This window comes from Cydia fagiglandana, chromosome 2 (genome assembly GCF_963556715.1).
Source record: "Cydia fagiglandana chromosome 2, ilCydFagi1.1, whole genome shotgun sequence".
NCBI lineage: Eukaryota > Metazoa > Arthropoda > Insecta > Lepidoptera > Tortricidae > Cydia > Cydia fagiglandana.
In genome coordinates, this window is record NC_085933.1 from 18,577,699 (window position 1) to 18,591,747 (window position 14,049).

General features: G+C 37.9%; 2 protein-coding genes across 2 annotated transcripts in view; one reads left to right on the plus strand and one right to left on the minus strand.

Annotated features, from left to right (window-relative positions):
* The window catches only part of LOC134677922 (uncharacterized), an 85,051-nt gene that overhangs the window by 22,074 nt on the left and 48,928 nt on the right, over positions 1-14,049 (minus strand). The gene's annotated exons all lie outside the window — the stretch shown is intronic.
* LOC134677818 (fibril-forming collagen alpha chain-like) overlaps positions 8,763-14,049 on the plus strand; it is a 33,244-nt gene continuing 27,957 nt past the window's right edge. The window contains exons 1-3 of the mRNA XM_063536248.1: positions 8,763-8,909; positions 9,216-9,257; positions 9,596-9,631. Coding sequence (XP_063392318.1) covers positions 8,765-8,909; positions 9,216-9,257; positions 9,596-9,631 — 223 coding nt within the window. The 5' untranslated portion in view covers positions 8,763-8,764. The remainder of the gene's footprint in view (positions 8,910-9,215; positions 9,258-9,595; positions 9,632-14,049) is intronic.

Consider the following 14,049-nt stretch of genomic DNA (forward strand, 5'->3'; position numbering starts at 1 on the left):
AGTAGTGAATACCTAATCTGAATTAAAAAGTATTACTCCGAATTTCCGAATTGAAAAGACTCTTTATTCTTTGAAATCAATCCTCTACCTAGAGTGCAAATTTCTAGTTGTTTGCTCATATTAACCGGTAGGATGTACTGTATGGATGATGGTTTTTAACGGCCAACTTTTAAAGCATTAACTTGTCATGTTTTACAGCTAGTATAATGCCCCTCGTTAGTGTGATGAAAACGTCTCGTTTGTGTTTCACCAGGGCACAAAAGTTTGTTCTCCTCTCGTGCGTTGAAACCATCGCAACACTCAAGATTCCACTTTTTTAACCACTCGCTACGCTTGTGATCATGTGCGACGTTAATAAACAGATTCAACAGTTCCATGTGAAAAGAATGAGAGAGTTGCCAGGATTGTAACATCAGAAGAGATTGTAACTCCTACCTACATTACCTACCTACTACATATAAAGTAGGGTACATCGCCAATTACTAGCCACCCCCCAATTACTGGCCACTTAATTTGATTTCTATTTATAGGTGAACAAAGTTCATTTTAGTATATAAGGTACGAAAATCCAATTATTAGCCAGTTTTCAATTACTGGCCACCTATTCCAAAAATGAATTCTATTTACAGATAAATAAAACTCATTTTCAGTATAAGGAAAATGGCCAGTAACTGAAATTTATCCACAACCCACTCGTTCAATAACTGGCCGCCTCTTACAAAAATGAGTTCTATTCACCTATACACAGAATTCATTTTAGTATAGGTGGCCAGTAATTGAAAACTGGCTAATAATTGGCGATGTACCCTATTTTGTATTTTGAAAATAGAAAATAGGTCCCAAAAACTATTTCAAATAAAATACAAAATAGTTTTCTTCAAAAGGTATTTAAATACAAAATACAAAATAGGTATTTTGCATTTTGTATTTGCATTTTAAATACAAGTATTTCAAATAAGTCACATCTCTGGTAACCGAGCTATCTTAATTAGAGATAGAGATAGAGAGAGATCTTTATTTGCATCCTATGTACATATTTATATCACATACGAGTAGACTACATAGTAACATCTATGTGTTACTATGCCAAGGTTTAATTACATGTGCCTATGCACATGGACATGGTAGAGTCTCACAAAAATATTAGTAGTTTACATACCTACTAATATTTTTGTGATAACCTACCAGGTCCATGTGCCTATATGTAACTATGTAGTATACTCGTATACCTGCTAAAAATATTTATATTCTTTTTTGCTTCAGATGACGTAGGCAGGCCACATTTCCTAGCAACCTGAAAAATGAAGATGATACTTGATGAGTGATGTTGATCGTGAAGGAAGGTCCCTCGTCTAGGATGGGTTGGGAGCCCCTGCGCGGGCAGTGCGGCGGTATTTATGCTCGTGCGCGCACCCGGCGCGGTACTCGCGGGCCGGCGCCCGCACATCCCCCACACACGACATATAAGGTGAGTGCACATTCTAATGATCAGTACGGTTACCATCAGTTTGTCACTGACATAAACGCCGTCGAGAACGTAATTTATTTTCTATACATCCCGTTTGCACTAATATGCGAGTGCGAGCGAGATGTATAGAAAGTAAATTACGTTCTCGACGGCGTTTATGTCAGTGACAAACTGATGGTAACCGTACAGTTACTTTATACTATCTTAAATAGGTACTCATTTAAGGGTGGCTCTCATGAAACATCGAAAAAGTAGAGTATTTTATCATTGATTGTTTTAAAGGTAGTTTAGTACTGTTTTTTTTTGTAGATAAGTACTATAAGATAAACAAACCCTAATATCAAAATGGCTTATTTCGTGCGTGATGTACCTACCTATATATAGTAGGTATGCAATCAATTATCGCCGCCCAGTCAGAGAACACTACACGTCAGCGCCAAAGCCTCAATCCTGAAATCGCAAGCCCTCGCTTTAGCCTTCATATCTTGAAGCTGGCGTTTGCGATTAACGGCTGAGTTGGCCGAACAAATCGCAGCATTTCGTTTTACCGCAATATCCATTTATTTGACAGCCAGACGAAAAGATCTCATCCTTTTAGAAAAGGTTTATGTTGGTTATTATATCCAAAGAAAGGCTTTTGATTGATGGGATATTTTATTTGTGATATCTAGTTTGACGCGCATGAGGGAAATCCTCGGGAAATCATAGGTATAATTCTATATATAACGGAACGGATCGCAACGAACAAGATGCTCACCATTTTTTGATCACTCGGCTCTTGCCACGACATTGAAGTGGACGTTTAATATATTTTCAGACCATTCAGAGAGAATATTACTAGGTATATTTTAGACACATACGTGGTCGTTTCTCAAAAAGTTGGCACCGCCAGGTTAAAATTTATGTTTTTCAAAAATTTTGCATTTTCGCATTTTTTTTTATTGGGATCGTTAAAAGGCAACTTAAACTATTAGAAAATGTGGAAGGGAAGCAATTCCTTCAATTAGTTTAGAAGATATAGGCGTTTGAAATTCAGGTGAATGATATCAAGGGCAGGTGAAAGATATTTTGTCTCCAGGTTATCGATAGTAGAAGCAGGTTATCGAGAAATAAGTACAAATTCCAATGAAAATATTGACAGGTTATCGAGAGGCGTCATTAACCTGTGTCCGTTGCCGTTAACCTGGTTTCTTGTCATCATTCACCTGTAATGAGTGTCATCCACCTGTCCACCACATCATTTCAATGCCTTCTAAAAATAATCGAAAAATGTGTCATCTTCAATAAAAAGGGAACTTATTGTCCACCACGATGATTAAAATTTTGGATTCTGACCCACCTCACCTTCGATTCGATTCCCAATTTAACAACAAGTTTCTGTGAATAAGTAAACATTCAATCTTGCTGTCTATTCACCCTGGCAGTACCTAGTGGAACTCAGGTTTGGTGCAACATAGACACACGCTGTTTTGGTCATCCAACACGTCTTGATGAGCACTTGGAAGTGCAGTACCCAAGATAGAGCTGATGCTGAGCCCTCGCAGTACCTACTGGAACTCAGGTTTGATGCAACATAGACACACGCTGTTTTGGTCAGTCGACACGTCTTGATAAGGACTTGGGAGGGCAGTACCCAAGATAGAGCTGATGCTGAACCCTCGCAGTACCTAGTGGAACTCAGGTTTGGTGCAACATAGACACACGCTGTTTTGGTCATTCGACACGTCTTGATGAGGACTTGGGAGAGCAGTACCCAAGATAGAGCTGATGCTGAACCCTCGCAGTACCTAGTGGAACTCAGGTTTGGTGCAACATAGACACACGCTGTTTTGGTCATTCGACACGTCTTGATGAGGACTTGGGAGAGTAGTACCCAAGATAGAGCTGATGCTGAACCCTCGCAGCACCTAGTGGAACTCAGGTTTGGTGCAACATAGACACACGCTGTTTTGGTCATCCAACACGTCTTGATGAACACTTGGAAAAGTGGTTACTAAGATAGAGCTGATGCTGAACCCTCGCAGTACCTAGTGGAACTCAGGTTTGGTGCAACATAGACACACGCTGTTTTGGTCATTCGACACGTCTTGATGAGGACTTGGGAGAGCAGTACCCAAGATAGAGCTGATGCTGAACCCTCGCAGTACCTAGTGGAACTCAGGTTTGGTGCAACATAGACACACGCTGTTTTGGTCATTCGACACGTCTTGATGAGGACTTGGGAGAGCAGTACCCAAGATAGAGCTGATGCTGAACCCTCGCAGCACCTAGTGGAACTCAGGTTTGGTGCAACATAGCCACACGCTGTTTTGGTCATCCAACACGTCTTGATGAACACTTGGAAAAGTGGTTACTAAGATAGAGCTGATGCTGAACCCTCGCAGCACCTAGTGGAACTCAGGTTTGGTGCAACATAGCCACACGCTGTTTTGGTCATCCAACACGTCTTGATGAACACTTGGAAAAGTGGTTACTAAGATAGAGCTGATGCTGAACCCTCGCAGTACCTAGTGGAACTCAGGTTTGGTGCAACATAGACACACGCTGTTTTGGTCATTCGACACGTCTTGATGAGGACTTGCGAAAGCAGTACCCAAGATAGAGCTGATGATGAACCCTCGCAGTACCTACTGGAACTCAGGTTTGATGCAACATAGACACATGCTGTTTTGGTCATTCGACACGTGTTGATGAGCACTTGGGAAAACAGTACCCAAGATAGAGCTGATGATGAACCCTCGCAGTACCTAGTGGAACTCAGGTTTGGTGCAACATAGACACACGCTGTTTTGGTCATCCAACACGTCTTGATGAACACTTGGAAAAGTGGTTACTAAGATAGAGCTGATGCTGAACCCTCGCAGTACCTAGTGGAACTCAGGTTTGGTGCAACATAGACACACGCTGTTTTGGTCATTCGACACGTCTTGATAAGCACTTGGGAAAGCAGTACCCAAGATAGAGCTGATGCTGAACCCTCGCAGTACCTACTGGAACTCAGGTTTGATGCAACATAGACACATGCTGTTTTGGTCATTCGACACGTCTTGATGAGCACTTGGGAGCGCAGTACCCAAGATAGAGCTGATGTTGAACCCTCGCAGTACCTAGTGGAACTCAGGTTTGGTGCAAGGTTAGGTCAGGTTAGGTCCGGGTTCAGGTTCAGATAAGAGCCAGGATCCAGGTCCAGGTTTGAGTCTAGGTCCGGGTCCGAGTCACAGTCCGGGTCCGAGTCCGGGCCCGAGTCTGGGTCCGGGTCCCAGCCCCAGTCCCAATCCAAGTCACAATCTAAATCGCCAAACGTGTACTATGCATCGGTGAAGAGTTCTGTTCTAATCATCATCAGCAGTTCCACTTCATCAAATGCGACAGTTTTTAATAAAAATGCTTGATTTTCTGATGAAAATCCAAAAGTCACTATACGCATGCCTTTAAGATTTGAGGAGTTCCCTCGATTCCTCATGGATCCCATCATCAGAACTCGAGATTGACAAAAATGCAGCTTATAAACTTATCTTGCTTAACAAACATAACGAAGAGGACAAATTGCCAAACGTGAACTATGCGTCGTTGAAGAGTTCCGTTCTGATCTTCATCAGCAGTTCCACTTCATCCAATGTCACTTTTGTGAATGTATATGCTTGATTTGTAAATAAAAACACAAAAATCACTATATGAATGCCTTTAAGATTTGAGGAGTTCCCTCGATTCCTCATGGATCCCATCATCAGAACTCGAGATTGACAAAAATGCAGCTTATAAACTTATCTTGCTTAACAAACATAACGAAGAGGACAAATCGCCAAACGTGAACTATGCGTCGTTGAAGAGTTTCGTTCTGATCTTCATCAGCAGTTCCACTTCATCCAATGTCACTTTTGTGAATGTATATGCTTGATTTGTAAATAAAAACACAAAAATCACTATATGTATGCCTTTAAGATTTGAGGAGTTCCCTCGATTCTTCATAGATCCCATCATCAGAACTGGGTTTTGACAAGAACGGGACTAATCTGCATATACTTATACTTTTTACAAAACATTTTAATATATGTCTAAAACTAAAAACCCTCATAAGGTACCTTTTTCCGTGGGACGTCACAAATCTAGTTTGAGTATATGTAACGTGGATTTTAAATAATTATCGATCACCTGTCATATGGCTGGTGAATGACGCTTCGTTCACCTGCCATTGCCTCATTCACCTGACTTTTTTGGACAGGTTAACGAGACTTGAGACAAAAGTACAAAAATTTCAATAATATGCAGCTTTAACAGACAGGATAGTTTTTATTCCTAAATTAACACACAAAAGCGATATAACCGCTATATAATTATATAGTTACGAGTATTAGTTGTGGTATCAGTGACATTAACCTGCCGCAAAATCTCATCCACCTGGCAGTTTTAGCCAGGTGGACGATATGCAGGTGATGGGGAAAATGGCAGTTATATCGCGAATACACAAAATGTATTAGCTTGATGAACTCCATACTTAGGCATATAAAACTAAACTATTGTTTACGTTACATATCTTGATAGTAATGCGATAGGTTACATAATTAGCAAGATATCGACTCCAGGATAAAGAGTACTTACCCATTACAAACTCCAATTTCCGATACTTTGTCGTTTGTGTTTTATTTGCGAAGCACAATAACCACGTCTTCGTCCTACCAGGTGATAGCTGATGAGTGACGGCTTCAGCACGTGCGGAGTGAGACGGGAAAGGTGCGGTGGGGGTTATACAATCGTCGTGAACGTGACGCGCCAGGTGACTGTTAAGAATTGCCTTGGACAAACTTTGAAGCCGAATAACTTAAAATATAAGTATAAGATTGTTATGCGATAGTAATACTTTAAAAGTTAAGGATATTTGTTAATAAAATACGGTAATGCCGTTAAATTAAGTTAATATTATGTGTGGTTTTCATAGCTCGGAACATCAGTACCTCGTGTTGGGACACGGCAGGTTAACGGATAAACGTAGTTACAATATTTTTTTTTGTAATCAATATTTATTAAATCTTTTTCAAAGTATTAGGCCTCTGTGTAAAAAGTCTCTCTAAATATGTATTAATTTTTTATATATAAAAATAGTACATAACGAAAAAAAAGTTCTAACATAAACCTATTTACAGGTGGCGGTGCCAACTTTTTGAGAAACGACCACGTATGTAGTGTATTACACTACACGCATCAGTATCTAATTATTAAAATAATGGTTATTTAAATAATGGAAAGTACCACGTGATCACCGATCAGCTGTCAATGCCGTCATAGAAAATAATGACAGGTCGGACGCCTTGGCCCGGGCACGGCTCGGTCTAGCGTGAGTCATCCCTAAGGCTTATATTACGTAGCCAATACGTTGCCGAACGATTAGCTAGTTTTTTCATAGGCGAGTGTTTTCTCATCAGCGGGCGGCGGGCAGTGTGATACTTGGCGACCAACGTGTAATTTACCTAAATATCATTTTTGCATCACCCGGGATTTGCACGTCTATAAAGAACCCATTAGTCCACAACGCGTGTCGTTTATTCTCTTATATGCGAACAGGCGAAAAAATCCTCCTTCAAGAGACATTTGCCGTAAAAGCCATTTTCGCACCATTTGTACTTAAATGTTCCACATTTTCAGTAGAGCATTTTTAGTTGCAATTTATGTTTACACATGTCATGTTTACTAGAGATTTGTTAAGTCTTATATTGAGGCCGGGTGGGGGACTTAAACCTGAAAGAGTTAGTGCGAAACTCATAACAAAATAAATTTTGGACTACTTATACAATCACTCGACAATCATTTTTAACTTCATTAGTATCATCGCCACTAATGGATCAATCTCGTCAATTCTCATTGCGCTGCCAAAATCATTCACGAAAGTGGGCAATGGCCTCTCATAGTCCAATAAACAAATTGGTTCATTCACGCAACGGTTGCATTGCTAAAATTAATTATGAGTCGCCAATTGATTCTGTCATCTCTACACAAACAGATGTAGAGTGGCGCGGGGGTCAGTGGGCCGCCCCGGATCGTTGCTATGGAATACAGCGCGTCTATGCACAGATTTATTTGGGCCAGTTGATGGCCTATCATTGATATTTATTGCAGCAGTCTATTAAAATTCAGGCGCAACTGATAATTTATTATAATTTGATTTAAAATGTTGACTTATGAGGATATTAATTTTAGAAGAAAGGCTTACCTAATAATAGGTAGGTATCTTGCAAACCATTTACCTACCTATTTTTGATTTGTTTGTTGCAAATGCAAATTCGTTTAAATCTTAGTATACATGGTGTAACATAAATATTCATGAACCGTTTGAAAGCGAAAGTAATCCAAAAAAAAGGGGGCAAGTCGTCAAAATAGGCCGATCCTTTTTTTACATTTAGCTACGAAGAGATACGTTCTGGGGTTACTGCTCCTATAACTGAAGGAAGCAAGTAGCTTATTATTATAGTGATGTACCGACTATTGATTTGGCCGACTAGCCGACTAGCCGACTAATCGGCGCTCGAATGGCCGATTAGTCGGCCGACTAGTCGGCTAGTCGGCCAGATCATTAGTTTCGTATAGTTTCAGGTGAAAAACAATAGTTTTGCTTCTTTGGTTGCGCTATTCATCATATTAGCTTGGCTAAAAGGTGTACTGGTTCAAAGACCTATCACAAGAATCCTCGTTCAATTTCTGTCTTTCTTTTATTTTGCGATCTTGAGAAGATCGTCAGTACAACTTGTAGGAGGTATTTCTAAGGCTCTATTTCCCGTACGTAGTCGCCAATTAAGAACCTATCCCCTGTGGTCAGCGTCTTTACGAGCAAGGTGCCCTGTTTATAAGACTCTAAATTTTGCAATAACATTAACAGTTCCCCATGGCTCCACCATTTAAAAAAAAACAAAAACTAAATAATAATAAAATCGTTTAACTATAGAACTTGGCCATGAAATTACACAAGAATCAGTTGAGATCGACCTGTAGACGAAAACACCAGCCCACCCAACATACGATAACGATCAAACGGGTAATTATATGAACAAAAGTTTTCGTCTGGACCCTGAATAGGTATTTTGGTAAAATAGACACAAAACATATGGCAAATATTTACTGTTGATTTCTTTTGTTTTCTTTTTCTTTCACTAATAAAGTGCCGACTAATCGGCCATTTTTGCCGACTAGTCGCCGACTAATCGCCGACTACAAATGTGGCCGGATAGTCGGCTTTCCCGACTAGTCGGCGACTAGTCGGTACATCCCTTTATTATTGAACTTGGAAACGTTCCTGTTTTAGGCAACATGTCGTGGCAGGCGGCCGCGCTGGCGCTGCTGGTGCTGCAGGTCTCCTGCAAGGAGCTGACGGAGCCCGCCAACGACCAGGGCCTGCCGCAAGCTCAGGACCCCAACTTCAGCGACGGCGATGTCACTACATATGACGACTACGGTAGGTATCCAGATCCATGTTTTTAACACACTATAACATGTAATCCATATGACAATACAGTAATTTGGTACCATCGAGCCAATCGAGCTGGTCTGTTAATGAGAGAAATACGAAAGCTCGAGTGTGGGCTCATATTATTCCCGAAGAATTCATCGAAGTGATCAACCGTATAGATTACAATAAGTGTTTTCAGTTGATGTGATGGTGTAAAAAAGTTACATCTTGTTATTTATTTATTTATAAAGTAATTTTGAGGTAATTGTACCTAAGTAAATAGCTTTCCTTTCTAACGAAATTTATTTTCAGAGACTGAAGCGGATTTGGGAGACTTCCGAGGATTAGGAACAGGTGGTTATTTAGACTTGTATAAGCTTTTGCCTCGGCTTTTTATTAACCTCGTCCTAACGTCCTACTACTAATTACTTAAATATAATTAAAACAGTTTTAAACTGGAATAGAGTTGCATTTATTATTTCAAAACAAAAATAATTCAACCTTATATTCTTCACTATAGGGTATAGATTCCAAATTAAAGAGGTATTTTTTATGGTAGTCCTTAAGAGGTTTAATTTCGTTTTCAGTAAAGATAGTACCAGACCTGTAATTATTATTACAAATAAATTAAGAATATATTATATATATTCATATTAATTACTAAATTTATACGAAAGGTCTTATTTTTTCAGGACCTACACGAAGACCTGTGTCCATTGGAGTTAGAGGTGAGAGTTACAAATGCATCATTTGTCATGTACCTACTTACGAAGCATTTTTCTGCATACCGAGATACTACAAACTGTGCTATCGTATGACTTAGCACTCCAAGCGTAGCTTAGCAGTGAATGAATTAACGATTACGCTATGAAGCATGGTTCCTACAAACCGCTACGCGCTACGGCGTAGCGCTAGGGAATAAATCGTGAGTTCGTGACAGACTGCCATATTCGAACTTCAAGATATCCACAAGAAACGACACGTAGGTACTAGATCCATTCTAGATACGTTATAGTTTAGATATCAACTAGTTCTCTTTTGCAGCGCAATTCGGGCAACCGATGTCACTTTTACGTTAGATAGAGTAAGATATATATTAGATGTGAATTAGATCTCTAAGTCATATCCTGTGGAAATCGTTCGAGAGTATCTCCAGAATCGCGAGTAGAAAGTATTCCCCGATTCTGGCCCCGCCTCAGTGGTTCGATCTCGACTCGGGCGCGCTATTGTGTTACCGAGCATACTACCTGCCTGGACCCTTTCCTTAACCCACCGACGTCTCCATGTGTATACTGTAGGTGTTTGTGATAGGTATTTTGCAATAGGTATTAGCGACAGCTATTTGCAATAGGTATTAGCGATAGGTACTTATTTGTGATGCATAGGTACTCTAATAACCCGCATTATCTTATTACCTCTTGGAGCTATTTCGATTTATAAGGAATACAGTTCTAACCTTCTTCTGACGTAGAATTTACACTAGTAATCCTTTGGCAGCCTAAACTAACCTTAACCTTTTACCAAACCTAACTTATTCTTCGAAAACCTAACCTAAACCTAACTTGACCAAACCTAACTAAAATCAACCTAACTCATTTCAAACTAACCTGCTTTCACCTAGTCTTCCGATATAAAGTAAACTCGTAGTTACTTGTTTCTTTCTATTATTTAAAAAAATAACGAGGCGTGTGAGGCATTTCTTGTGCACTTGTGTTCATTGTTATAATAGCTTAATTGTTTTATTGATAGACGTCTATTATATTTTATACTGACAATGGATTTATTGTTTCCTATACCTATTCTTTTATAATTTGGGTTTGAGTAAAGAGAACGTCTGTTTAGATGAACTTGTTGATACATGTTACTTTGTGTGATTTAAAAAAAGAACGAGACATGTCAACTGGTTTCAACATGATTTAGTCTAATACATCAACATTTCTTGTGCGTTGCTATTCATTGTTATAACAGCATAATTGCTTTATTAATAGACGTCTATTATATTTTATGCTGACAATGGATTTATTGTTTCCTATACCTATTCTTTTATAATTTGGGTTTGAGTAAAGAGAACGTCTGTTTAGATGAACTTGTTGAGACATGTTACCTTGTGTGATTAAAAAAAAGGAACGAGACGTGTCAACTGGTTTCAACATGATTTAGTCTAATACGTCAACATTTCTTGTGCGTTGCTATTCATTGTTATAACAGCATAATTGCTTTATTGGTAGACATCTATTATATTTTATACCGACAATGGATTTATTGTTTCCTATTATGCTTTTGAATTTGGGTTTTAGTAAAGAGAGCGTATGTATTAGATGAACTTGTTGAGACATGATTTTAACGGTACTGTACCCTGGTCATAGTGACACAGTATAAAAGCCGAAGAGAAATGAGTTTGAGTAAGTATTACCGTCGTGGCAGTCCACTGTATCAGAGCTCCTTGTATCTATTGCAGTATATAGAAATATAGTGTTAATTCAACAGTGAAGTGTTTAAGTGTTTATAGAAAGACCCAACAATGGATGTAAGTATGTCTTTTATTACCGTAACTTACTTTGTTTTGTTTTCACTTGTGTTCTTTGTGTTTTAATTATAAAGATTGTAGACAGTGTGTAAATTATTGTTTTATATTGTTTCAGTTCACTGAAAATACTTTCAAGAACTATTACTACCCGGATAATAATAAAGACGAATCAAGCGATGAAGAGGGTACGCTTGGTTTCAAAGTTAAACAAGCCATCGCAAAGAAACGTTCAGGAAACAATATCGATAGTTTCTTTGAACGACCTAAAAAGCAACCCAAAATTGTGAAACGGTCTTCGAATGTGAGCAAAAGTTCACCAGACGGTGTTGCAAACTTATCATCCGGACAAGACGACGGGGCATATGCATCACATTTGATTAAAATCGAGATATATGATATGCAAACAATTAAAAACATCCCACCCATGGAACACTGGAAGCATGCGGACTTCAGATTGAAATATTTTGCGCTGGAAGACGATTTGGAGCTACAAAATACGCGAAATATTATTTATAACATAACAAAGCAATTAGCTTCTAAGGACAGTAGTGTGAAATATTTTATAGATAATAAGAAACAGTGATAGTTATAATTATTAATGATAGTAGTAGCTTAATGATTGTGTTAACGTATTTCTCATTTTTTACCTCTCCTTAAGTACATTTTCCATGTAACAGATTTTTTGTGTCGTCTCGTTTTTAAGTAACAAAGAATATTAAGAAATATTTTGTAAATAATAAAATTTAAAAAAAAATTTATAGTTTAGAATGGTCTTTGTATTATATGAAAAAATAAAAAATCTTATTTAAGTACACGTATTATTTTATTTCACAAAAAATGTTTTAAACATATTCCTTAATATAAGGTCATTACATACAGAATTATCAGAAAACAAACTAAGCATATCTTTCATAGTTTTTCCATGATATTTAAAATACAAATAAACTAAACAATATTCACCACAAACTGAAGTAAAATGGTTTTGAAGAGGTTTATTGTTAAAAAACCACTGTCTGGTGTTTCTTTTTAAAAATAAGTTATGGTAACCTGAAGGCTTCCTTCCGAAGGAATCAAAATATTCTCCTATACCAGTAACATCAATGTGTATGGCAACCCAGTGGGAGCCTGGTTTCGTGTCAGGGTCCAAATTACTAACAATAAAGACAGGTAGATCGACCCAAATAGGTATTTTGTTAGCAGCAAAAACATTTGTTTCAAAAAGTGGGTTTAATTTCTTCATACAAAATTGTATCTCATTAGTATCCATAATTACTTAATTAATAACAATTTTTGTCTTGATGATGCTGCAAACAATGACTACAACAAAATAAAGTAAACGAAAGAAAACATTGTATTTATATAATTATGTTTTTCAACTATTATAATCTACAGATACATCACGGTTTTTGTTTATTTCAATAATGTTATCCAATTCTGCATAAACGATACAATTAATGGTGCTAGTTAGAGCCGAATCAAAGCGTACTTCTATCCGAACACTTCCATGTCTAACAAGATTCCAATGTGAAGTTGAACTAGCAGATAAATCTGGGGTTAAATCAAAACATAACAAACAATAACCTCCACCATAATCTGTTCTACTTATTCCATTACCTTCGTTGTGAAAATGAATACCAGTTCCGGAAAATAAGGTGTGATATGCCGCCGCTATTAAACCAGAACTAAATGACGGTTGTAATGTTTTAGAAGGAATTTCATGACCATCTACAAACAAACTAAATGAATTCATATTATAGTTTTGAAAATTAAATGGATTCAAAGCTAAATTTCCATTAAAACCTGAATTTGATACAAATCCAATAATACACCGTTTAGGAATTTGTCCGAGAAATATATTATCCAATGTTTTACCCTGGACCCCTGATGGTATTGTGAGAACCTTAACTTCTGCTCTCGTAATGGGGTACTTCGCAGTCGTTGTTGCCAATACTTTTTGATGGGCTAACAAAACGCTAGGATTAATTTTTGTTCTTCTAACAATGAGACTAGCATCTGTTATTTGTACTTTAAATTTTTTATCTTGATGACAAATTAAATTAAACGATTCTTTTGATCGGACTAACTTAATACGCAATTCAACGCCATTTATCAAGAATTTCTCTTGGTTAAATATATCGCCATGCAAATGTCCAATCATTTCCACTTGCTTACTCTCTTTGATAAATTCTAGTCTTTTCTGAAATCCTTTGTTGTTGGCGTCAACGGTATCCATAAAATCTGGGGTATCCTCATACCATAACCCACAAGTAAGATGGGTTTTTTTGGCTGCCGGTCCATAGTTGAGAAGATTTTCCATATAAGCACGGTAAGCATATGTATTGTTTGGGGGTGATATGAGTTTTTGATTTAAATATACATCAAGTTGGTTGAAAAGGGAATGTAGCCAGTTATTGGTGGGTCCAACTCCGGCATCTGCTTTTAATTTTGTCCCATCTTGATTCAACACTTTAGCAGTAATATGTAACATTGTGTGTGATAGATCAATGTAGTCATCTCCTGATCCAGGTACTTGAAATTCAATGGGGCCATCATCACTTAAAGATGAAATTGGTTTGTAATGAATCCAATGTCCGCTTTCAATACTTGTTTGAGTTGATG